The sequence below is a fragment of the Falco punctatus genome (genome assembly GCF_963210335.1).
Source record: "Falco punctatus genome assembly, chromosome: 6".
In the NCBI taxonomy this organism is placed as follows: domain Eukaryota; kingdom Metazoa; phylum Chordata; class Aves; order Falconiformes; family Falconidae; genus Falco; species Falco punctatus.
The window spans coordinates 72,829,255-72,855,666 of record NC_137585.1 but is presented as its reverse complement, the minus strand read 5'-3'; the positions used below and the strand labels follow the sequence as shown (position 1 = coordinate 72,855,666).

At 38.0% G+C, this 26,412-nt stretch overlaps 1 protein-coding gene across 13 annotated transcripts in view; it reads right to left on the bottom strand.

The window, feature by feature from the left end:
* CACNA2D1 (calcium voltage-gated channel auxiliary subunit alpha2delta 1) overlaps window positions 1–26,412 on the bottom strand; it is a 434,287-nt gene that overhangs the window by 358,746 nt on the left and 49,129 nt on the right. For all 13 annotated transcript variants that reach the window (XM_080392375.1, XM_080392376.1, XM_080392369.1 and 10 more), the window contains exon 2: window positions 15,659–15,740. In XM_080392375.1, coding sequence (XP_080248501.1) covers window positions 15,659–15,740 — 82 coding nt within the window. The remainder of the gene's footprint in view (window positions 1–15,658; window positions 15,741–26,412) is intronic.

Sequence of the window (26,412 nt, the reverse complement as noted above, 5' to 3'; positions counted from 1 at the left end):
AAATATTTTGCTTTGTTCAGTTTTGTTCCTAGTTTCTCTTTTTTTTCAGATTTCTTCATGCAACTGCTTTTCATTTGCTACCAAATGCTGAAAGCAATACAAAAATTTAAATATAATCCTTTTTCATTTGGGAGTTTCAATTAGGCAAAAAACATCTTAAAATTTGGAGAAAGCAGTAGTTTACTGCGAAGGTGCCATTTCATTGTAATTGGATATTTTACTCAATGTTATAAACAAACATTAAGGAGGCCACAAGCAAAGAAAATACAGAGTAGGGACACAGGCAAGTAATGCAGGTTTGGAGCAGCTGGAGGACAGGGATAACTTGGAGCCTGTGCTGACCAGCTGTATTATAAGGGTGAGAACACTGTAGTGCTAATTCTTTGACAGCTTTAAGAGCTTTAGTGAAATATAGTTTCTAACAGGCTCAGCAGAGTTAAGGTGATGGTGCTCTGCATCCATCCATGACTTTGCACCCTTACCAATGAGAAACACAAAAGGAATAATTTATTTCAGTCTAGAGCAAAGTTACAGTAAGCCATACTGGTAAGAGATTGAGAACCTGGATTGAAAATGTGCTCTTTCATCCCTGTATCTAATCCGTCCTTCTAGCAAATATATGATCCTATGAACCCCCAATTTGAAAGCACTCAAATTTTTCACATACCCCACTCCTATAGGGAAGTTGTTCCCACGCTTCCAAGCCTGAATGGTTTGAAAGCTGCAGACTATCAAAGTATGGTCTAAGTGAGTACATTTGCAGGAAAAAAATAAACATTCTCATTTTTCTTCTCCAACACTAGCTATGAGCACAGTTCAAAAGCTTGAATGACTTAACGAGGATCAGCACCACAAGAGACAGGAGTCCTATTCATAATTTAACTTAAAACTTCTATAACAGGCATCGTGGGTCCTACCACCAACACAGCCTGATTCTGAGGCTGGCTTCACAATCTGTTATTTGTCAGTAATCAAAAAAATAAAAGGAAAAAAATTCAGAACAACCTTCCCAAAAAAAATCCTTTGAGTTTTGCACAAGATCCCACATTGAGTTGAGTCTGTCTTTCTCCTCCTCTTTGTTTTACCCAACCGCAGGGCTCAGAGTACCTATCTCCCTTGCTTCTACCACTGCTAGAAGATTTATCCCACAAGTTCCTAAATGAAAGGCATCAAAAATAACTCAGAACTTCACACACTTTATTTTCCTGAAGGGTGAGACCTGTCTCAGCTACCAAGGAACAGTGTAAGAAATATTCACTAATTATTTAAGATGTGTGTACATAATTTATTTGTTGCCTGCTCCCCTTTAATTCAGCCATGGCACTGCAGCAGTTCAGCACAACACACAGGGAAATGACAATGTACTTTAGGATTTGGCACCCTGTGACAAGATTTCCTTCTCCAAGCCTCCCACCTAGCAGTCAAACACAATTAGCAAAAGCTCATCTCAAATAGCCATAAACGGTCTTATCAGCAAAGGTGTGATCATTCATCTTTCCAAATGCAATTTGGCAGGCTCTGTGGCTTGTTAAGGAGAGCTAATTTGAATGCCTTTTATTAAATTGCTTTGACCAAGTGAATGGAAGTTTCTGTTGGCTTTTATGTCTAAAATCATTTTTGGTACTTTAATCACTAATGTTTTGCTAAAAGCTCTCCAAATTGTCAGTAAATCCCTACCACTTCTCACAGAATAAAGCCTCATTGCATGACTAAGTAAAACCTGTAAGGTCATAGCACAAAAAATAATGTTTTCTCTGAATTCAATAGCCATGTACTTCTTTATTCTGGCAAGAATGCATTAAAATTGCTTTCTAAATGCTCCATATTTATTTTTGGTATAAAGAACTGCAAGGTTTTAGGCGAGAGAATATGATAGGGAGTCACATTAGGATGAAACAACAAAAGGACGATCACTGAATGTAGTGAAGATTAGAAAAACTGCCAGCTCCTCAGGAGAACATGCCCTTCTCTACCCAGTCTTCAAGGACATGTTTATAAATTTCTCACAAAGAGACATTCTCCATGCTTTCTAAAGGGAAAATCAAACATTTCTGTACAAATTGAGAGAGAACGAACGATGCGCCTGGCTCTTGCTATGTTGTGGCAGGCATTGGGGCCCCCTTTAACATTGAAATTTTATTTCAATGGCCCACATGCTTTATTGCACTCAGAAAAAGTTCCTGAGAGTAATAAATTCTCTGTGGTTTGGATCCGTAGTCTTGGCACTGTTTACACAGACTACCCGAATAACAAGGAATAATAATTCATGTTGAATTAATCTAAACTACAATAGAATTCCTTTGCCTGTTTTTTGTTTGTTTGTTTGTTTTGAAACTGTCAGTCTCCCGGTTTAAGAAAAAACAGAGGTTTTTCTTCAGGCAGTGTTAACCTGGCTGAGGGCCTAAACATGAGGCATGAATATGCCAATCTCAGTTTCATCATCGAATACTTTCATGGACACAGAAATCATATGAGACAAGATCTTCAGAAGTTCAAACCCAGAATTTCAAAAGTTAACCAAAACCACTGTACCTTTTCCTGTCTTGAAATATGCTTTGGAATAGAGAAACAAAATAACTCAACAGCTCCAATAATACCTCTCCATACAAGGCAAATCTATTGATGTTTTTATTATTTCAATACTATTCACAAGATCACTTAGTTCAGCTAGGCTGATGGGACACCTCTGTCCATGACCAATGCTTTGTAATCAGTCTGGACCAGCTGATGTTTATCATGATGTTAAAACTACAGTTCAAAGCTACTGCTGAGCATGGGATCCCAAATCAACCAAAATATTGTGGTAGGTCTTCCTCCATCTTTTCTGAAAGTCACTACACCAAAATATTAAGAGTGCTTGCGAAATCTTGTGCTAAGTTTTACAAGCTTATAAAGCAATTAACTCATTAAATATTTTTTTTTAAAACCCCTCAGAACAGAGCAAAACTTAAATATTTTGTAAACTATTCTCTTCCTGCCCACTCCCTGCTGTTGGAGAGCATCTCCCATGGCCAATTCCCCCAGTCCTTCCAAAAAGTTTCTTGCTTTCTACCACTACAGGGTACTAATAGGTCTCAATGACCATGACCTGACTCACTGAGGACCTCCACGCACACCCCTGCCCATGGCCTCCATTTCAGCCCAGTCCTTGGCTACGGGAGATGTATACCTGTCTCCAGCACCTAGCCCCTTCAATGGACCTTGACCCCATACTATAGTTAGTCCATCTCCTAGATAGACCCCTCAGATGTCTGTTAAATCTTTTCTCCAGACCTGTCTCTTGGATGGATGTTGGACCCACACTGTAGCCTTGTCTCCAGCCTGTTCTTGGTTCCATCTCCTTTTATTCCTGACTGGAGGTCCTGGGAGAAACCTAGATATGGTGCATTGCTCGTCATGTCCAACTGCTGGCAAACCCTGTTACCAGCATCTAGCACCCTTAAAACTGTGCAGTGAGCATTCAAAACTCTCCTCCATCCCTGGGTTGAAACTACACAAAGTAAACTATATTATCATGGCATTAATTTCACAGAACTAGAAGAATTGGTGAACATTTTTCTCAGGCGCTTGCATGACCTAATCTGACACAACACCAAAGCTGGTTCTCTGCAATGTGTAATTCTCTGCTAAAACCAGGAAGAAATGGAGAATGATGCTTGCTCTTTGCTGATGGTTGGGGATTTATGTAGCTTTGGGATTTCTAAACCTAAGGCTTAGCAAGCACCCAAGTCACCTTTATAATTACTGAAAAGAACATGCGCTTCCAGAGGTTTATTCATCCCAATACAAAGCATTTCTATCCACTCTTTACCTAGACAAAGGACAGTTATCTTACAATTCTTGATTAAAGTAAAATCCCTGCCTCATAAATCCTATCAGAATATTAAATTAAAAAATAGCTAGTGGGATAACTTAAGAGTTTTTCTAATTTATACATCTACTTCAACTTGGCCCAGGACATTGGTCAGCTCTGAGCTCATTCATTGCTCTCTGTTCTCCCTCTCCCATCCAAAAAAACCTCCCCCCCAAAAAAAAAAAAAAAAACAAACCACCATAGACTGACCCCCAAAAAATTTAGTATTTCATCCTGGGGAGAAAGGAATCATCCCGCTTGAAAAAGAAAAATCACAATTCTTACTGAAATCTTGAGTAATGTTAAAATTTTCAAAACAACTATTTTAACAAAATTACATCGTGAAAACATATATATGTGGTATATATTTATGTGTAACACCCACATATTCATTAATTTTATTTTTTTCTCTTTATGAGTACCATGGAGTTACGTGTCATGATATCTTTCATGTGAGAAAAGCAGAGAGGGGGGGCATTTGACAGATATTCAAACATATGAAGAGATCTGGGGAGCAGGAAAAGTCAGAAAACAGAAATTACACCTTTGATCCAATGCAAGTCATTACTATTGCCAACTTTTTATTATTGCAGATACTCAAATTTTTACTAGTCACCAAGAACTATATAATCAGAGGCAGCAAATTCTATCTTCTTACTACTGTATCCTATTTCCAAAGTTATATTGATACCTTCTATTTCTATTATATGCCAAGGATTGTTTTTTTCTCACAAGACAATTCTTTCCTTTGAATCACAAGCGATCCATTGTGGAACACACTAAAAAATGCTCCTGCCCAAGGAGCATTCTGTATGTTCAAAGAAATCAGTCTGAGCATTTTAAATATGTCTTACTCTCTGCTGCATGTAATGTATGAGTACAGCTGCTCCCTAGCAACTCACAGATGCCTTCATTCTTGAAATTCATGGCAACAACACAAAGGAAAAAGACCCACCCCAATAGTTCACTTTTGCTGTCGCTTTTCAGAATCACTTGCCTCATCACCAACTGCTGTAAAGGTCTGGGATAACAAGTGACAGGGCAGCTGACATGTTTAAAACCATGACTCATAGTAGTGGTGTACACATTGGGGAAAAAAAAATTATCAGAGCTTCTTCATTCTTAAATAAAACATTCAAGGCTGAATTCTGCAAGATAATGGGAACGCTTACTCCTCAGTTAACCTGCGAGAGCGTATAAGCAATGCCAGAGTCAACTGGCTCACTCAGGTGCCTACTCAAAGGAAAGCAGATAATCAGGGATACTTTGTAGGATGGAGTCATCAGACACTGTTGATAATTAACAAAGTAGTCTAGAGGACTTTAAAATTAAGAAGTAATTTTTGTAATTGACACTGTATTCAAACCTTCATAAAACATGAGTTCAGTTTTATACCTCTGCTACTGTAAAAACATCAAAAACAAATCTAAAATTCCCCCTTTGTGAAGAAAATTATACTTTAAAGCATTCAATTTTGTTTCATAGTGATAGCAATAATGTATTAAGTAACAAAGGCTACATCATTTATTGATTGCACAGCGGGTTTAGCTCAGGCTTTTAGCTGAGACTGGAGGAGAATGCAAAAATCCCAACTCATGAGTACAGGTACAACAAGTGAATCTTTCTTGTAACAGAAGAACAATAGGAAGAAAGTGTTTCACATTTCTGCTGCATTTCTGGAATATTTTGAGGTGGGCACTTAGGCACTTTCTCCACCTGACTTACTTGTAGGACATTTTTTCCTGACTTGGCTGTTCTTAATGCAATTTAAAACCTACTGACTCCCTCCCCAAAGGTAATTTTAAGTTGCAGGGAACTAGCAGAGTATTTTTGATGTTTGGTCCTTACCACAGGACTTATTACCTATAAGTTCATTTTTTCTGTTTTGGTGGTGGGTTTTTTTAAGGAAAATCTTCAATTTTCTCTGAGCTTCTACAAAAAACATCTGAACATGAGCACCGACAGGACAGATTTTATTAGTGTTAAAGCCAATGGAAAATTATAAATGAATCAAGAACAATGCTTTGCTCAAAGATTATCCAGATCATCAAATAGTAATTAAAACAATGGTAATATTCGGCTATCCCTTCCCTTGAGCCTGAGCAAGCCCTGCTAATGCAACCACATATTCTTAGTGACTTACAGCTGATTTTGCTTGCTTGAAGAAGGAACTCTTTCAAAATGTCGGTTTATTGCTAAGGGAGCAGAGGGAAAGTAGCATCTGCAAATAATAAATGAGGCTCCCTGTGTTTTGGCAATCTCTTTATTTCCATTTGAATTACAAAGAGAACTTGCAGATATGATTTCAAATTTCCCAGCCTGCATTTTTAAAACTGATTTAATTTTCCTGACATCTTGACATCAGTTAGCAATGTGTAAACTCAAAAAAATTTAGTTTGGAGGATTCTATTTTTAATGCCTGCAGCTTTGGTATTTGGTTACACATAGGACATAGCAGTGGCAGTGGTATGCCCCAAATGGGACATACTTTTATAAATACTATGTTATTAAAAAATAATAATGTGTTACTGTATTTTGGGAATCTCTAACCAGACTAACCCATCTCTGACATTATTTTAATTCTGGTAAATGGACTTCTACTTCTCAATGAATACCTGAAATGCCCATATTTCACTGCACCAACTCCTTCACAATTTTGTTCTAGAACTAATCCTGACCTCACTTCCCTTCACTACACCCTACTCAGACAGCAAACTGGTGTCCTAGCCTTAGGGATGAGGCAAAATGCACAAGTGTAAATTGTGTACAACAGCCAATTTATGCTTAGAAAGAATTCAAGCATTTCAGAGCACCAGCCTCATGTACAGCCAAACTTTCAGATGAACTATCTATTTCATTACACATTCCTAGGGGCATTTAAAAAAAATGGAGTTGCTTCCTTGCTTTCTGATCTTTCTCGTTCTCCTTAGAAAAACAATGTAACAAAACTGCACTTTTGTGGAAAACTGCAGTTGTAGACCTACCAGAACCACTCATAAAAACAGCCTGAACTCAGGGAAGTTTCAGCAAATATAAAACTGTTAACGTGATGAGGATACAAGAAGTGCTTCAACAACTTCAAAACACCAGTTTTGTTTAAATTTTCATTTCAAGATGACATCAAAGTTTACTTGTATTTATTTTATATGGGTAAATTCTTCTCTGTTTTATTTTGTGTTTAAAAAAAAAGCAGTTTAGTCTTTTGTTACACTGAGGACAACAAAAAGAGAGAAAAGGAGAAAAGAAAGGATACTCCTACTTTTGAGATCAGGTCACAGTCAGCCTCACTGGGTATCACAATTTATTGTATGAATATGAAAGTTTCCTTAATTCCCATGTTTGACTCATTTAAGCACTTGCTTTCCTTTCCTAGAGCACTAGAGAGTACAGCCAGGGCACACAGCAAACAGTTTTACAGCTGCACAAGTTGTACCTACAAGTGTTGTGGTATTATTTACGTTTTCCATTTTCAGGGGTGAAGAAAGATGGAGATGCACACCAATACATTAATATTTTATAGGTCACAAGTCTCTTAAAATTCAGGGTCAGAACAGCAACAAACTCATCAGAATCTATAGCAATCAGAACTTTCAAATGAAATTCAGACTTATCAGGTCCATAGATAAGACCTCCAAAGAAATATAAACCAAATGTATTAATTTGGGTTGCTGTTCTTAAAAATCAAATTATCTTTAAAAAAAAAAAAGTTGTTGCATTTCTTCTTATATTTTTCTTAATCATAGAACTCTCCATTACTTCAACCTTCACAAGGGTAAATGTAGTATATCCTGGAACGTGGCCATATATCCCCTAGGTCCACCTGGTAGTTCATCAGAGAATAGCATGAGGTACAAAACTCTGCCTTTGGCTAAAGCATATTCAAACTGAATCCAACCTGATAAATACAGTATTACAAACTTAAGTAAATAAAGCTAGTAAAAATAAATGGAAGTTTCAATTCTATGGATCAGTTTCACTTTTTTAAAATAAATAACTCCCACTTTATATAAAGCCTTTGCTAATTCATCCCATTAACTTTATGATACTAAAGAAACAGCCACAGAAAAAACATGCAGATCACAGACTAATAAGAATGAAAACATTTACTGCTAACTTGTTTGTCAAACCACCTGTTGAAGCAGGAATTTCAGACCACCTGTGGCAGTAAGGAAGACGCATCCAGATAAGAATTTTACATTAAATTCCAGTAAGCTGTTGAAGTCTCCCCTTGCACAGACCTCTATACAGTTAATGAAGAGAACAAGGCAAGCTACATATGATACCTTCTATAGGTAATAAGTTAGTGGCATGGTAGCATGCCTCTATCTGTAGAGCCTCTAGAACATAACACTAACTTAGCTAAAATCTGTAATGAGTCCAGTGGAAAACTACCCCTGGGTTATAATTTCTTCTGGCAGAAGAAAGCTTTCCTGAACATCCCTGCTCCAGGGCAGTTCAGATCAGAGACCAGTCTCTCTTACAAGTCACTCATCTCAGTTAAACTCTAGAGACTGATCCAAGACCTGAAAAGCTAAAAGCATGGACTGGGAATCTGCTGCCAATCTGAGTGCTTCAGCAGACTCGCACCATCTGTGCATTAGGCACAGAGACCTCACACTGAGCAATGGATGAAATGTGCTCATACAGAACCTCGGCTGGGTGTTCCACAAGAAAGAGCTAATTATTATAAAACAGCATTCAAAAGATTAAATAAATAAAAAAATTTCTGACAGTTGCTGGTGGATTTATTCTGTGAATGGAACTCATTGCCACATACCAAATATCCGCAAGTAGCTCTCTTTCTTTTTGGAGGAAGAAACAGTATTTCTATCTTGGTATGAATATCATTTAAAGGCCAAGTCAGTCTATATGGGTTCACTCTACAGCTCCTGGGACTGCAATAACAGCATGCCTCATGAACATCATGCATGGATTGGTTTTGCAGTGATGTATCAAAAAGGAAACAGATTCAAAGACTAGATTTCCTTGGAACTGCCTCTCTATCTGCTGTTTCGTTCAATTATGCTATTGCTTGAAAAGGTTACGCTGCACAAGATGGCAAATTTTTTGCCGTTAACAGTCATAGCAAAGCTCCAGTGTGTTTGTCACGTCAAAGCTCTTAACACAGACTCACATTTTTAATACACTGTTTATGTAAAAGAGGATTCTCTTCAATCGGTTTGGAACAGACAAGTTTACGCATTGCTATAAGGCATGTTCTCTACACTGAGGTCTTCCTTTCTGGGTACTGTAGGGATCCCTCCCTCCTGTCTCCTGTCCCTAGAGGTATTTTTGGAGCTGGAAATCAGAAGCATACTTGTAGTTTATTAGATTAAAAGAGCTGTCAATTAGCTTAGTCATGGGTCCTTGCTGTGAAAGGTCTATGCAAAAATGGAAGCTGTGCATACTTCCATCAAAATGGGACCATGTATTTATTCAATTCTGTAGTTCAGTAGGCTCTTCACCTTCTTTTTTTTTTTTTTTTTTTTTTTTGCATGCTGAGGTAACCATTTGTAGGTAAAGAATGTGACTTTACACTTTGTGCATTTTTTTTGTCTTTACTAAAACAAAATGTTTACTGATAAATGAAGCCAGTGAGATCAGATGTAGCAAAATAAATATTGAAGTTACATCTATTAAACTACTGTCCATTCCTTATTATTTTTTACTAAAAGTCTGTTTGCTCTGTAGAAATCACATATCATTCACACCAAAGCACCTTCATACTACCTGACAGCACAGAGTTCACAAGTACGCCAAAGGTACATGAATCTTTTTAAATTGAAAGGACAACTACATGACTGTTTTGTGGGGGTTTTAATTTAGAAACACAATACTTAAAACATTAAAAGGGCATATACTAAGATGTGCTTTTGCTGAAAGGCATTTAAAGAAGCACATTGGACATCTTGTACCTCCCTAAGAAACATTTTCCTGTGTATCCCATCTTCCTGCTTTCAAGTCTCAAGTTGATGTATGTACAACTTCTTATAAACATTCCCTTTGCTCTTCTAGGGGGTCAAAAAAAATATCTCTTAAATCTGAAAGGATCCAACAAAACCTTTTCAGCCAGGCAACTGCAGCAGCAGTAAGACCAAGCTATAGCCTCTCTTCCTTGTGTAAAAATGTTTGGGTTTTTTCAAAGTACTTTTTACCCACTTGAATTGTAATTTAAATGTTATTAGGCATAAATGTAGAATTAAACGGAGCCTACTCTTAAGAAAGCTAGAGTTGGACCTTTTGCAGGGGTCTGTAGTGATAGGACAAGGAGTAATGACTAAAAAAACTTAAAAAGGTAGATTTAGATTCAATATTAGGAAGAAATTCTTTACTGTGAGGGTGGTGAGGCACTGGCACAGGCGGCCCAGAGAAGCTGGGGCTGCCCCATCCCTGGAAGTGTCCAAGGGCAGGTTGGATGGGGCTTGGAGCAACCTGCTCTAGTGGAAAGTGTCCCTGCCCCTGGCAAGGGGGGTGAAACTACATGGTCTTTAAGGTCCCTTCCAACCGAAACCATTCTACAGTTCTTCGATTCTTAGCAAATGTAAATCAGTGTAATCCACTGAAGTCAGCAGAGCTCTGCCAGTTTTCAATGAGATGAGTATTCTGGCAGCTTGAATCCTCACTTCCTGCCTTGTTAAAGCAATCTTTGTATTACTGTAATGAGGATTACACGGGTATTAAATCCAGGCTGGAGTTCTCTCGGATCTCACCTAAACTCCTAATAATGTCAAAAAAAAAAGCGCAGTATTTAAAAATGTATTTTTAAGCTATTTTTGGAAACCATTGCCGGATAACATAAATAAAACTTGAAGGACACAAAGAGGAACTACACTTTAAACATGATCAATCTTACTGATAACAGAACTTACATCTAGATTTTACTAGCATTTGTGTTGATGCATAGCACCAAAGTAGTAATTCACCACAACTAATTCAGAGGAAGAATGATCTGGAGTTAAAATTCTAAATTGAAAAATACAAATCTGAGCTCAATTCTTGGTTGGATCAGGATTCTCTCCGTATGGCAAATATCAATTAGTGAGGAAAGGCACATCTATAAATTAAAGATAATGTTCCCTCTGTGCACCATACTAATAAAAATCAGCTCTCACCTGCCTCTCCATCTCCTACACATATCCATTTTTTCTGTCATTCTGCTCTAGCTATACTGGTTTGCTTGGTTAAGGCTATGGATAAGTGTAGCCTCAATGTAGAACTCCTAATCTAATGACATTCAAACTTACTTTCCCAATTTTGCTTACTATAGGCATTATATTGCATTCATCATTGCTAATAAGAGAAAAGGTGTGTGAAATGTCCATTGGCATAAACATCTTCATATTTTCAGAAACACAGTTACTGTTAATTTACTAAAGCAATTCTAAAGTATTTTCTCTTTTCTAAGATTATGTGGAATATCTATGCATGTATTATCAAGTATTCTCGCTATACAGGTATTTTCAAAAGTTGTGATTAATGAAAGTTGCAATGGCTCTATTATATGTGCGAAAGTGGCAGAGTGGTTAGTGACTAGGACAAGATTGTGATTCCAAGTGACTGTAAGAAATTTGTCAATGAACAAAAAGAAAATGGAATTCTTCTGAGAAGATTCCTCTCCTTAAACATGATTCCATTAAATTGAGTACATGTTGAATGTAAACACCTTTAATGCAAAAAAATACTCTCCCTAGATATATCTACATTCACACTGCAGAATAATCGGATTTTTATGTAGGTACTGATCCCAACAGTTCTGCTATTCACCTAAGTCCCTCACTTGATTTTAATGGTGGTTTAGATTTTAAGGTCTGCCAATTAAAAAAAAAAAACCCCGACATTTCAGGCAGTCCCTCTCCATAATGGCCAGAAGAAAATATTTCACAGTTCTCCAGAAGAGACCACTGTGTAGCATAATTTCCTGCAGCACAAAAACCCACAGACATCCAACACACATACATGCACATACAGCACCAATGAACCCCGAGATTCCTTCAAGAAGTTATGGAAATACTGTAAACTTGCACAACAAAGCAGCTAATTGAAAAAAAACGTTTTTTTAAGAACTAATTTGCTCCAGCTGAAAATGTAGTAATTGTGCTGCTTCAAGAGCTATCCGAGTCACTTTAGAGGTCTTCATAGAAGACTCAAATGTATGAAGCAGGCAGATTGTAACTTCAGCTGAACCAGTAGGACTTCTTTCCCCGCGTCCAGGGAGAGGTCGACCAGGCTGTGAGACCGTTTTAATCTGTTACATGTCCTTACTATGAGCTTTAACCTCATCAATTGGTCAAATTAAAATTTAATTTCTCTAGAACAAGGAAACACGTTTCTCCTACCAAAAATCTGTCTGACCAAAGTACAGCTTTCCAATCCTACACACTCTGTTACCACAGCTGTCCACAGAAAGTCATGTCTACTATTTTATGATAGGAGCACTATGCTCCTTCTATTTGTATTAGCCATTCTGCTTTTGGAGGGAAGAAGGGCATTAAAAACAAACAAATGTCTGTCTTTTCTAAAGTTTTCCAAAAACTTGAAGACTACAGACTTGGTCAAAAAAATTCTGGAGTTATATGAAATAGTAAGCCAGAAACAAAGCAGAAAATTCAGTCTGATTTACGTATTTTTAAAGCTTGAGCAACTGAAGGCAAGTTCTGTGAATAAAAGTGACAGGCATGCAAGCATACCGTTTTTAATGTCTTGTAGTCTCCATTTTTCCAAGACTATGGTTTGTTTCAGAAGAGATCTGACTAACATTAACAGGCAGCAAGCGGGGGGCTGGGAGGGGGGAAGATGTCATTCAAAAACGGGACAGTGACAATAGCCTGTATACAAGAAGAAAGTGGGAGAGACTGCAAAGCTCACACCTCGTAGGGCTTTGCATTCTCCCTTGCGGGCAAGATAGCTAATTAAAACCTTGTGGCTAGAGAAGGACATCATGCAATTTAGGTCAAACAAACAGCTTTGATATAGACAGATATTTTACATGGAAACATCCCCCCTTTCATGCTTTTAATCCTAGGATTACAAGCACATACTGACTACCTTTGTGGATACCCTCTGAGATAATTATTTGCTTGAAGTGCACTATAAATCTTGGCCTTTTCTGAAAGAAACTTACCTACAGCATTCACAGACTAATGCATTTTTTTCAGCATGAATGTCACTGTGGTATACCTTAAGTGAAGCGGGTAGCACTACATATTATTATGTTTGCCCAACAGTTTTCATTAAAAGACTGTTTTAGCAGCTTGTAAGTTTGCTGAATATTAACTAAAACTAACATTTTCCCCAGGGAAAAAAAAAGTGAAAGCATCAGTCTCATGGCTTTTCATTATCGACTTTATTATGTGGTCTTTGCATGGAAATGCCAGGCAACAGTTGGGACATTAATACATTGTTTTGCTCAGTTTAGAAATCCTCTTTCACTCTTTTCCCTTTGAAATACCCTATTGCCCCCACACTGTAGATTAAGAACTCAGCACATGGATTCAAATATACACTTTTTAATCCTTGGTGTTTAACGAATTTTAGCCCGAAATAAATGTGTAGGTCACTGTAGAGATTTTATCAGCTAAATCCCTGATAACCTGCACACAGATGTATTCCAGCCCTGAGAGCATCACTCCTAGAGAACGTCACACCTCCTCTGCAGCTGAAGCTCAGACTCACTGTGGTCTCTCAGGCAATCCCTACACCCTTGCAGTCTAAGCAGTGGGAGAAAGAGGAGATGAAAATTGACTGAAGAACAAAAAGGGCAAGAGTTAGGGATATGGGAGTACGAGATAACAGACTGGAAAGTGGCAAGCAAAGAAATGGGTAGAGAAGCAGAAAAAACATCCAGGAGAAAACTACAGGTCTCAGACCATGAACTAGTGATGGAGGGAAATGTGAGAAGGGGGAAGAAAAATACCTGTGGAAAAGATGCAATAGCAATATTGAGACAGGCTGGCCACACACATCTGAACAGAATGTTTTAGAAATGCTAATGCAAACCAAAGAGTCCAAAGAGAGGTGTTGAACTGGAAAAAGCTGGCAAGATCCTAAAATAGGGATAAGAAGCCAACGTAAGGGAGAAACACAGACTGGCCAGGCAGCAAAGGCAGAAACTGAGAGAAACATAGAATACATTGAGGAGAGATAAAGACGGCCCATGCGGCACAGCAGGAACGCAACAGAAAGTCCAAGGCAGATCAGAGGTATGATGCTGAATGAGGAAACATTCTGAAAAAGACACAGCAAGCACAGAAGAGAACAGATCACACCTAGACCAGATGACCAAAAAGGGCCCTTGCTCCTCTTAGCAGAAACGCCTCACCAAAACCTGGAGAGATGATTCGAAAGCCTTGTTGTTCCCTGTATGCAGAGACATGTGAAATCCACCTGCAAAAACCACCATCAGTGTTCCATGCTGGACAACCCTTACAGTTCCAGAAAGCTCAAGTGACAGACGTTTCTGTGTTAAGATCCTATGCTGGAAACTCACGTGTGTGTCAATCTCATGTTTTGTGTTAGGATTTCAAGAATTAATTTTCAGTTTGTTTGGGGTTTTCCAAAGTTAAAAAGTGCATCTAAGGCATCTGCCTTAAATTGTGTTGCAATATGAAGCACTCAAATATTAGAAACAGCCAGAATAATATAAACTCTGCAATCTTCATTGATGTTCCTCAGGTACATGCAGTGACACAGCCCTTCCTTCTATAGGACAGTGCTGATATCATCTAAACTGTAGCTTCCACAATGTAAACATGGACATCTGAGCTGGTCATCTAGCCTCCTCTTACAGTCAGTAAAAATGTCCTTCTAGAACAGGATTCCTATGAGATGTGGATGTCTGGGCAAAAAGTCATTAAGGTCATTAATATATGATGTTAAATCTGAGAAACTTCACACACGATTTTTCCTTGTTTCTTAATGGCTTTGAAAACCAGCTACTATTCATTTCATGGACCATTGGGGGAGATTATGACTTCTGAAAACCAGATTTCACAGCTCCATGTTCAGTTCCCCAGCACCAAGGGCTTTTGTTGGCTGACAGGATAACTTCTTTCCTGATGTAACAGCAAAATTTCCCTTCATTATACAGTCCTACATCAACCCAGAGATCATCAGTACACAGGAGGAGCCATGAGACTTGTGCAGGGATGGGGAGAGGGAAATATATGATCATGTGGTTGCATACTGAGTCATGATGCATACACACAAAGTTGTACAGGCATCATAATCCTGACATTTTCTGAATTGTGACTCCATTCTCCTGGAATCTCAGATATGTTTTTACCTTCTATGAATGGAATATAGAACAAAAGTTTCTTCTCTGTGACAGAAGAATTGTAAATTCTTCCCTAAAACACACTTTGGGTTAAATTTGAACACCTGAGTAAAAGTAGTTTTCATTCTCTTTGATGTTTCTTCTAACCAAACTTGCCTCACTTCAGGAAATATGTGTCAGAAAAATAATCTCCCTTGTTAACAGAGAGCAGAATTTTCCACTGCCATGAACAGTTGTTTCCTGGATACTCTATTTGACAAACATAAAACACTTGCTTCAGGTGGAAGTGTTGGTAAAAGCCTTATGTCTGGTATTGCAAAGCTGATTAAATATGAGGAGTAAATGCTGCAACATTAAGAGTGTGAACTGATGGATGTCTGTGTTATTCACTTCTCTGTCAGTAAGCGCTGCAGAGTTTAATTCCCAAAAATCATTTTATTATGTTGGGAAGAAATAGTTGTAATGCTTTGATGATGCACACCATTCACTTCATTTTATGCTTACTGCAGTCTAAGGTGAATCTCCTTACTCACCTCAGCAAGCTGGTCCACTCCACTTGCTGTTCGTGCCAATGTTACGAGATCTTCTTGCATCTTATCTACCCATGATTTTATCCTACAGAAACAAACAAACAAGACATCCAATCAGATCACTGGCAAATGGAACTTGCATACAGTTATACAGCACAAGAAAAAAGCAAAAAGTCAGAATATGTTGACAAAATTCAATACAAAATGTACAAGACTTGTCTTTGCTAAAAAATAGTAAGCTTGGAATGGACCAAAATATTCAAGCTACACTCCAATGGTGTTCTCTTTCACTGACTCAAATCTGAGCCACTTGCTTTGTTCTTTTACTTTTCATCAGCTGGAGTTTGCCTGATGCTCTGCAGGACAGACACTGTCTTCACCACCAAGTATATCACTGTATCTGCCTCTTGTTGACAGGTTACCTTCTTTTTTTTCCATTTTTCAATAGAGTCTCTACCCAGCCTTGATGACCTGATTCTTCTCATACAGTTTTCTGTGGTGGGCACCACACTATGCTAGCTGTAAACCAAGCATGCCATCGCATCTATTACTAGCTGTAGCAAAGATCACCACAAAAGAGCTGGTATGCTGCCTGCCAGGGCAACCTGACTGACCTGTGCCTCACTCCCAACAATGTCTTTCCCGAGGACCTTGAGGTGTCTCTCTCAACGGATAGCACAAGCAGAGAAAGACAGCAACTGGGAGCAGGCTGGCAAACCAGAATGAATCTTCTCAGACACTCCAAGGCTGCAGCGGGCATAGGTGGCACATGCTGTTCTGGCAACATGTGCCTGCTCCTGGCTGCTGTTTGTCACCAAGGAACAGGCAGGGATTTGCTGCTGTGCGTGCTCAGCTCCCTGTGCCCAGTAAACCTGACTGGCACAGCACTGGATCTGATACAGCTTTTAAGTTTCCGTGCCACATCACATCTTGTATCAGGTAAGGAGCCCTGGTGCAAGTTTATTTCAGTAAGGTCCATGTTCAGAAGGTTGTGTCACTTGCCAAGCCAGAAGGCTTGATCTCCAGCTCATCCATCATCTCATCCTTGTCATTATCAGAGCCCTCTGCTCTGAAACCTGGAGCAGGTATGTACATGTACCTTAGCCATTTCCTAGCCTTAATCTGAATGACCCAAGGAATGACCGATTATTTATGAAAGTACAAAAGACAAGAAAAAGAGACTCCATTTTTGCTGCAACACAGAAAATCTAAGAAAGGACATAAAGGACTGATTTTAGTCATTCTCTCCATGGTCATTAATGTTTTTTTGTTAAACCATAATCAATATCTTAAAAGGGAAAAATCTCTATTATGGAGTTGCAACTTTGCTGCTTTCATTAAAGGATACTTCCTCACGCTTTAGAACAAAGCAATTAGTCATCCCAACACGAAAGACTTAGAGCTGTGACATCCAACATGAAGGACCTTCTGGCAGTCCAAAGTAACATGCGCACAGATAGAAGTGGGACATACAGAGGAAGGTACTGAGTTTTAGAGAAGCGCCTGATTTAAATCCCTCTTCTCAATCAATAATGGGTCTCTCCCCAATTTCAGAAATCTCATTTGAATTCTATTTCACACAAGCAGAATACTATGACACAGTAAACAAGAACTTTTCGAAGGTTTAGCTCAAAGTGTCTTTGAGGCCTTCACAAAAACTCTGTAGCAGAAATTGAAACTAGCAAGTTGTAACCATGGTTCCTCTTTAATTATAGCTTCTGCCCATGGTACTACTGTTTTCAACCTCCTTCCAGCTTCTGGCCTGGCTTGTTTGACACTCATCTATTGTGTTATATCCTTTATTTTCTATTGTGTTGTATCTTTATTTTTCCCTTCCAAACCTTTAGATAAAAAACAGATTTCACTCTCTCTGTACGAAACTTCTATTATCTCCTCACTGGATTCCACATTACAGACATACAAAAATGATGTCTTAAAGCATCCTGAATTAAAAAAAAAAAAAAAAAAAAAAAAACTAATGAAAAAGTTTTGAATTGAAATTTCACTACTCTCATTCACCACTAAGCAGTTTTAATTGATCTAGTTCCCAGGAGCGAGAATTTTTCAGAAGACTATCTACCCTGTAAAATACTCTCAGTGCACTCAACAGACTGCTTTCTAGTTCAGATGGCAGAATGCAGAGTTATAATTAGAAAATTTTGGGAAGACCATACTGACTGAACAGTTACGTACGCCAAATCAGTAATGCAAGAAGAGACCTTATCACACACGTTGTGATTATCTAGACTTCCACAAACAATTTTATTTAGCTTGCAGGTATCTCTTCTAATTTGGGCCAAGGTTTAACAAAACTCTTTAGAAAGACTGTAAAATCAATGCTTCTAAATAAAATACTACTAAAGTCTTCACAGAAGGAATTCTGCTGTATAAAATACTTGCTGGATTCTCCATGAGGAAAAAGGATACACAGAAAATTGTGGAAGTTGTAAAAAATGTAACACGGAATGTGAAAAATGCTTAGTAGGACAAACTCTTTGGTGCTTAAAAAGGATTTATGGGTAATAGAACAGTTGTTAAGAATTCAGTCATCTCATTGCCGATTCATACTAAACTGCTAATCAATTCATAAGAGTAAACCTCTTCACTATCAATAGAGCCTTTTCATAAGAAACTGTAGGAGTGCATATTGGAAGAAGGGCTTGAGCAAGTGTCTTCAATGGAACCCTTGCTGATATGTCATTTCCAGAGATATCCCCTCCATATTGCGGCATGAAAAGAGGATTTACCTCAAAATGGGCCTACCTGTTAACATGGTATATCCCCCACTCTCTTCGCAAATCCTGGGAAAATCTGGGAGCAGTAGCAGAATGACTAAAAGACGAGAGACTCCATGAGTTTGCCCTTCAGTGCCCCACCAGAACTCTCTGCTGCAAGGGTCAACATCTCATTAAATGCTTACCAAAAAAAGGATGCTAAAGGAGAGACCTGCAGACAGACATGATGTTTTGTGTCCAAAGGCCCCTTTTTTTCACTTAAGAAAAATCTACACAAAGGGCTGCTCAGTTTAACACTTCTACTCTTTGTGTGATTTGACCAATCTTCAGGCTATTTTGCTATTTGGTGAATGTCTGCTGCACCATTTGAGTCACTTTGCTAGCCATCTCCAAGCCAAGTAACCAGTAGACCTCTTCAGGTTAGCGTTGATTTTTTTTCCCTTGAGATTCAGAGGCTAATAGGTACAACAGGTCAACAGAGTCTGTATTTGCTTCCTATTTTTGCATTGTATCACCAAGAGTACTCTTACTGCTTTATTTCTTTGCTCATTCATATCCTACAGCTCTAACATGGACACACGAAAATGATGTATGTTGGGATTTAGGGACCAATTACATTTTCATTAACTATTAAAATTTATTTCATCATTGTTTTAATGCTCCCAAACCTTCCTTTCTACAACTTGCTTTCCAAAATCTGATGTAAAATAAATCAACTACCTGGTTTACAACTCCACAAAGCCCTTATATTATAAAAACATTTAGTTCTGCATAGAAATCAGTTTGGTAAAAGAGCCTGTATTGATAAGAAAAAGGGTAATGGCTTTAAGCTGAAAGAGGGTAGATTTCAAATGGATATCAGGAAGAAATTCTTTACTACAAGGGTGGCAAGATACCAGCAAAGGCCGCCCAAAGAAGCTGCGACTGCCCCATCCCTGGAAGCATTCAAGGCCAGGTTGGATGGGGCTTGGAGCAACCTGGTCTAGCGGAAGGTGTCCCTGCCCCTGGCAGGGGGGGTGGAACTAGATGGTCTTTAAGGTCCCTTCCAGCTCAAACCATTCCATGTTTCTATGATTATGTTTACCATGGTTTTAAGCCCCTCTTGTGTATCTGTGAGAACAGCCCCAATGCACAAACACAATTATGAGCAAAGTTAAAAAAAAGGTATCATCTTCCATTTGTGAATGGTTTCTGTTGTTCTATGTGAAAAGATGAGGCATATGAAAGGTGAAGAAGTGAAATCCATTACCCAAAAGTGTTTTCAAAAGCATAAAATAAATAATTGAACACACCAAGATTTTTTTATGATCCATTTCAGCTATAAAAACTCCAGGTGTTATTTCTAAGAGGAGTCAATAGAAAAAATCTGATTTTTAAATTGACTTTTTTCATTTCCCACTGCTTTGTATTTTTACTGGATATATTCCTCTTGGTACTAAGAGGAAACTGGAATGGTGAGAGCATATATTAGTTAGTTAAACTTGAAATTTTGGAAGAAGTTACCCTTAAAAACATTAATTACTTATTACTATTGTGATTTACTATTACTTGTAAATTAAATATGGATCATTTTCCTCTTTAAATAGCAAAAATATTCTTGAATTTTTCAATAAATACTTCCAATATATTGTCTAGAATTTTTGCCTTCACAGTTAGCCCACAATTTCTGCCTTTTGAAGTCAGTCACCCAGACTATTTTTATTTTCTTTTGTTTTAATTTGCAACTGAAAAAATTTTCTGTTTCAGTCGATGGAAAAAGGCATCTCTGGAGCTGACCCATTCTATTCTCAGCCAGGTGAGCTGAACTACCCATCTCCTACCTTACCTCTATCGGAGCCCTAGACAACATTGATTCCTTGTCCAGGTTCTCCAGCATAGCTGGGCTACGTGCTTGACTTTTAGGCAGTTTAGGGTAGACAGTATCAGTTTCTAAACTGGAATAGGAAGAAATCCACCTTCATTCTAATTTAATAGTAATTTCCCTCCCCAGCGGTAACTTAAATGTAAATAATAATGCTTCTTCCGGTACTGACTGTCTATTTACTTTAAAAAACTATTTCCTTGCATATTCATCTTAGCCTATTAGATCTTCCGTAGTGGAAACTTTCCTTTTTTTACTTGCGTGTACAACAGCTAGTATGGCAGGGTCCAACATAATAAAAAGTAATAACTTTGAAAGGAATTTTCTAGATTATTATTGAAATTACAAATGATAAAATAGCATTCTACAACTCTGAGGAAGCTCAGTATAATTACTCTTGCCTTCCCACAAGAATTTAAACATCAATATTATTATTTATAACATCAGTATTTCAGCTTCTCAATTCTCCCATCTCGCCACCAGACAAAAGCGTGTATTTGAGGTATTTCATGCTTCTCAGACTGTTTTTCCAGAAATGGACACAATCACATCCTATAATTTTCCCAGGAAATTTTGGCAGAATGTCTGAAATACAACTTTTTGATTACTTTGTTTTTCAGTTAAGGAATCATATTATCTCTTTGTATTATTTTATTTTTTAAAAAAAATAAAACAAGAGTCTTTAGGCACTGAAATACTTGCCTGGTGCTCCTTTTAACTGAAGCCTGTAGTGCACTATCTGTCTGACAGCTGCTCATGGTAAGAGTTTATTTAACAATTGGAAAGCTGTCAGCAAACGTGAGCTCCCATGACTTAAAGAAGCAGCAGTCATTTTTTTCTGCAAAGAGCACCAACAGAAAGCCTGTAGGAAAGATTAGCTTAGTCCTATTATTATTAGCCTGGCATGAACATTGCAACGGATGTTCCACTGAAAGGTGATAACATTTTGCAGTACAATTTATTGTAACCCTCTTCTCCCCCACACAGGTCTTCTCCATATCAAGTAATAACTAGACAAAAGGCGTATGTACATGCCTTTTCATAACAACTTCTAAGTGATTTGAATTAATCAGACAGTCCCCTTTATAAAGGCAGACAGACATGGGTCATTTACTGGGGAATTAGAAGGTACAACCCTGCTGCTGTCACCTAGGCTGTGATCAGATTGATGAAGAAACAGCTAGAACACTACAGAGCCATCCATCCACATTACACTATTAGCCAACCTAGCATAACAGCTATTTTGACAGCATAGAAAGCCTTGGGGAGGTTAAAAAAAAAAAAAAAAAAAAAAAGGGGTAACTATCTTTCCTAAAATCAGAGGATTCTCACAGGTACACCCGTAGTGACACACCGAGTAGAACTTAATATAGCAGGTGCTAGACTAAGAAGTCTTTCTTTTAACTCCATTAAAACCTATTTTTATGTTAAACCTGTATACAAATCTACAGTTGCAAAACAGCACTGCTCAGTTACAAAGGTAAAAGAAAACAAGATCTAGATGTAGGACAGCCTGGCAATAACCTTTTTCCTGCTGAAACCGATGCAATTTTTTTCTGCTGACTTCAAGGAAAGTAGATTCATGTAATTCTATGCCACAGCTTCGTAGACCACTCACACTAATTTAAGGTGCATTAGCTGACTTCTGCTTGCATAGTGTCATAATCTAAAGGGGCACACGTAGAACTTAACTCTGCCAAATGAAGTCACTTGGTATGTTGAAGAACTGCATCCAGCTCTCTTCAGTTAAGATTACATTTTGCTCAAGTTTCTGAGTAGTTCCACATGCAAAAATAGCATCAACTGAAGTTATGAAAGCTGTCAGTAGCAAAAGGAAGAAGTGTTTTCAAAATAAGTGAATATTTCTTAGATTAGCAAAAAGGAAAAAATACATAAGACATTGCTCTTAATTCAATAGAAAAGTGATGTCAGCAAAATGAAGATAAATGAGATTAGACTCAGAAATAGCGAGAGAACAAGCCTTGCTATATTTTTTCAAGATAACCCCTCTCTATTTTCCTGTTCAGAAGAGCCTTTGCTTTCAAGACCAGATGCTCTTTTAGAAGATTTGCTGAAAGAGGGGGGAAAGGCTACAAAATTAAAATAAAGGCAGGATTCTTAACCATTCTTTGTCCCTCCTAGGCAAACTAAAGGGCAAACAGAAACTGTTATTATAATTTATAGAAGGCAAGTGAAAGCAGAACCTGTTATAATGGAATTACTAACCTTCTACACAGAAATTATCCGTGTTGCTGCATTTATACTTCCTACTGCAAAACTACTGAGCTTTAATACCACTATATATTTTGATGACCTATTAAGCTGACAGTACTCGTATTTCAGGTATGTGGGCAGATGGATAGATTTATAGAGAACCAGACTGGAAAGAGTAATAAAGGCAGGTTTTGTGAAACACTGAACAAATTGTCATAGTGTGCTAAATCCCACTGATTCTAAATCAGGGAGAGAAAAAGAGTTGGATACAGAGACAGTGATGCAAAGATCACTAAAATCCCATGGTTATCAGATCAAGCTCTTGAACTTTGTGGTACTGGATAGCCACAAAATGAATAAAAGAGTGTTCTATCAAGGCCTTCAAATCAAGAAAAAATAGTCCATATAAGCATTAGAGAATTTTCCAGATTTTACTACAGGATTTGTAACAGTTCAATTAGATGAAACAGTGAAGGAGATTTAGATTCATCATCTAGAGACACACTCACCTCATTCTGCAACTTCTATGGTTATGAACCCCTCAGGGTGGTGTACAGTTCTCCAGTACACCTTTCTCTGTTGTTTGGAAACTTGCTAATGGACTATGTGAAGGTATGACGGTTTACAGCTATAATATAAATACTATACACAGTAAACAGCAATTTGCAAGGACGTTAAGGATCCATAAATTTAAGTGAAAAGGGGGCATGTGCTGCAAGTGTTGGGAGATCCCACCTTACTCCAATGCAATAATGATACAGCCATGTATATCCACTGCCAGCTATCTGTTAAAAAACATATCACACAATTTTGTAAAAGTGTTTGGAAGAACTTTTTTGTAATAAAAACAAAGTACAGATTAATTCATGACATTTAGCTACTGCATTGAATGAGGCAAATAGGGAAGCCACGCTATCTCTGTGCATGCAAATGGATGCACAAAATGCATCATCTGCTCCATAAGCAAATATATTTCCTCTGTTGATAAGAAGAAAAAAAATAGTACTTTGTTCCTTTGCCCTCTTGGTCCTATCTGCCTAGATGTGTCAAGCTGATGGCTATGTAGTCTGTGAGGACTTTCCAGATACAAGACAACCTCAATAGCCAAGACCAAACAGACCCTCTTTGTCTTTCTTGTTTTCAAAATGTAAAATCCTTGCTTGGAATAGTTAATTTTACATTTGTAAAATTGAAACATTTGGGGAGTAATACATCAGTTTTGTGTCATAGCTGTCATTCTGCAGAATGGGTCAATGCAGACAGGATTGTCTCCTTTGTATCCTATAAACTCTTCAGGATACACTTGATCTTTAGCAGCAGACATTTAAAGATATAGACTTCAGATTTTTAAGCTCTTAATTCACATGTTTAAGCCACTCAAGTCACAGAAGCTATTACAACTTTCCAATTTTCTTGTCTATATAAATGTGGTCGCTCTCCATCGTAGCCTTCACGGAACAAGAATGCAGGAGCATTCGCTAATGACTGCTTTACCAGCTGCTCTTTCAAGGAATCCCTCTGTACCACAGATAAGCAGGGATCTAGGAACCCAGTGATGCAGCATTGATACAGACAGTAGGAGAAGGAAAAGCGCCTTGATCAGGCAACAATATTTAAGTCCCACCACTGACTAGCTGGACAAAGACACCTGCAAGTCAATGGCTCATGGAAAGTGAAAGGCAGAGCTGTCACATTCCAGTGACTGCCTATGTCCTAAAAAATGCTTTGCTTCTTAGCATGAAGCAGCAGGTTCCAGGATGGAACTGGTCAACTGTGGATGGCACCATGAGCTGCTCAGTGTTTTCCCCAGTGCCTAGAAAAGCAGAAACCTTCCTCCATCCTTGGCCAGAACTTCTGGGCCCAACGAAGTCTTTTACCGCAACATCTCTTTTGTAGCCCTAAAGCACAGCTTTAACGGTTGTTTCGTTCTCACCTCCCAGGAAAACCTTGCCTAAATATCTCCATCAGAAGGCTTAAAGGATGGATCTGGGAAGACCACCCTCTGGCCCAGAGGCTGGACCCATGCTCTACTGCTCACTCCCATCAAAACACCCTCCCCTCATGTTTCAGGTCAGTTCTTTATTTGTAACCGCACTTTCCACTTCAGCAAGCATGTGGTAGATTCTGCAAAGCATCCAGATGGTAAACAGGAGTGAGTGACCAAGTAATCCCTTAAAGATGCTGTTCACTTTCAAAAGCCAGGATCGGGGCATGGCCACATGATTTTATAAGCTTGTTCAGTACATACCAAGCGGCTGACAGGTGTTTAGCCACACATGTTGGGAATTACAGCTTCTGATTCACAAATATTTCCCGTCACTTTGCCAAAAGTGTTCTTTTTGAGTCTAAAGCTTCCCAGCAAATAACATGAAAAATATCCTGTAATGGAAATTGCTGTTGCACAATTATAATTTAATAATTTAAACTCAATCTTTAATGTAAGCCTGACATAGAATCAGCTGCAAAATTACTATAAACTGTAAAAAGAACTCCTTAAAAATTATTCTGCTTTAATTATCAAAAATTATAGTGCTAAAACAGTTTACCAGAGAAGAAATAACAAATCATAACAAGTTTTCAGCTCAATTGACTGTCAGTAGTCCTCAGATGTGTTTCATTAAATGCTTTTACAATCAGATATACATTTAGTACCATTTATTACTCTAGCATCAAAAAAAAAAAATAATCAAAATCTAGTTACCATTTCTGTGGCTGAGAAACATCAGTTCAAAATGAAGAATCCTTACTTTGTTTCTAATCCATACTAGATGAAACATTATCACTTTATTTTAAATTGCAATGACCTAACACATGTCCTAGCATACAGATCTCATGGAGGAGCAGTCGCCAGAAGACCTGGGTGTATTTGCCCCCACTGAAGTTCCCCCAGAATAGAACCTAAGAAGCCTCTCTTTGCTTCACCTCTGATAATTAGCATTTAATGAGCAATCAATGCAATCTAGACTAAGTTCATTACTCTACTACAAACACTGGTACTCCACTAAAATCATACATTCAATTTGGTAAAAAGGAGACTGAAACTATATCTCATATACATCATACAGTTACTCCAGTACTGTAGTAACGGAGCTTGGATTAGAAGCCGATCCCTACACAAAGTAATATGTAAACACTGCTAATTTTTTATGTTTTTATATTATTCAGTAAGTCTGTTAACAGCATAATGCCTTCGGAGACTAAAAAAAGCATGTCTTAAGAAAATGATTAAAAAATAAATCTCAGTGTAATGGAACTTTACAAAGTGCTTAACTACACATTTTTGCTAAGGCATTTCAGGCAAAAGATGATTTTATCAGTTGTGTTTAACATATCACATTCATACTTCAATCATCATTTATGCTGAAATTACTTTTCCCCAAAACTAATAAGCATTACATTTTAGCCTCAGAAAAAAAAAGTATAAGAAAATTAAAATATAGCATATTTGATACCAGTAAAGAAGAGATTAAAGGAACAAAGAAAGAGTTTCATACAAACCAGGAACATATTAAAAAACTTACTTATGCATATTCATCCACACATACATGCACCAATTCAGGTTAGTGAAAATTTCATCTGAGCCAACTCGTTTGTGCCATTGCAGTATCTTCTGTTCATGCATCTAGAATGCCAAAGCTACATGCATGCACTGCACTTGTGTTCTCTCCATACTGAATGAACTATACAGACCAGTACAACAAGGCCCATGCATTTATCTCCATAAAGCATTCAATTAGCATGTTAAAAAAGCATCTGACAACAGATGAGGTTCACCTGTCTGAAAGAGGGAAAAGCATTTGAGATCAGGAGTTCACAGGGCTCATCGAGAGACCTTTAAACTAGACTTGAAGGAGGGAGGGAATAAAACCAAGCTCGTCAGAGGTGAGTCTGGGGGTGGCATGCAAATTTTGGAGGTGGAATCCATGGCACAGCTGAAATGCATCTAT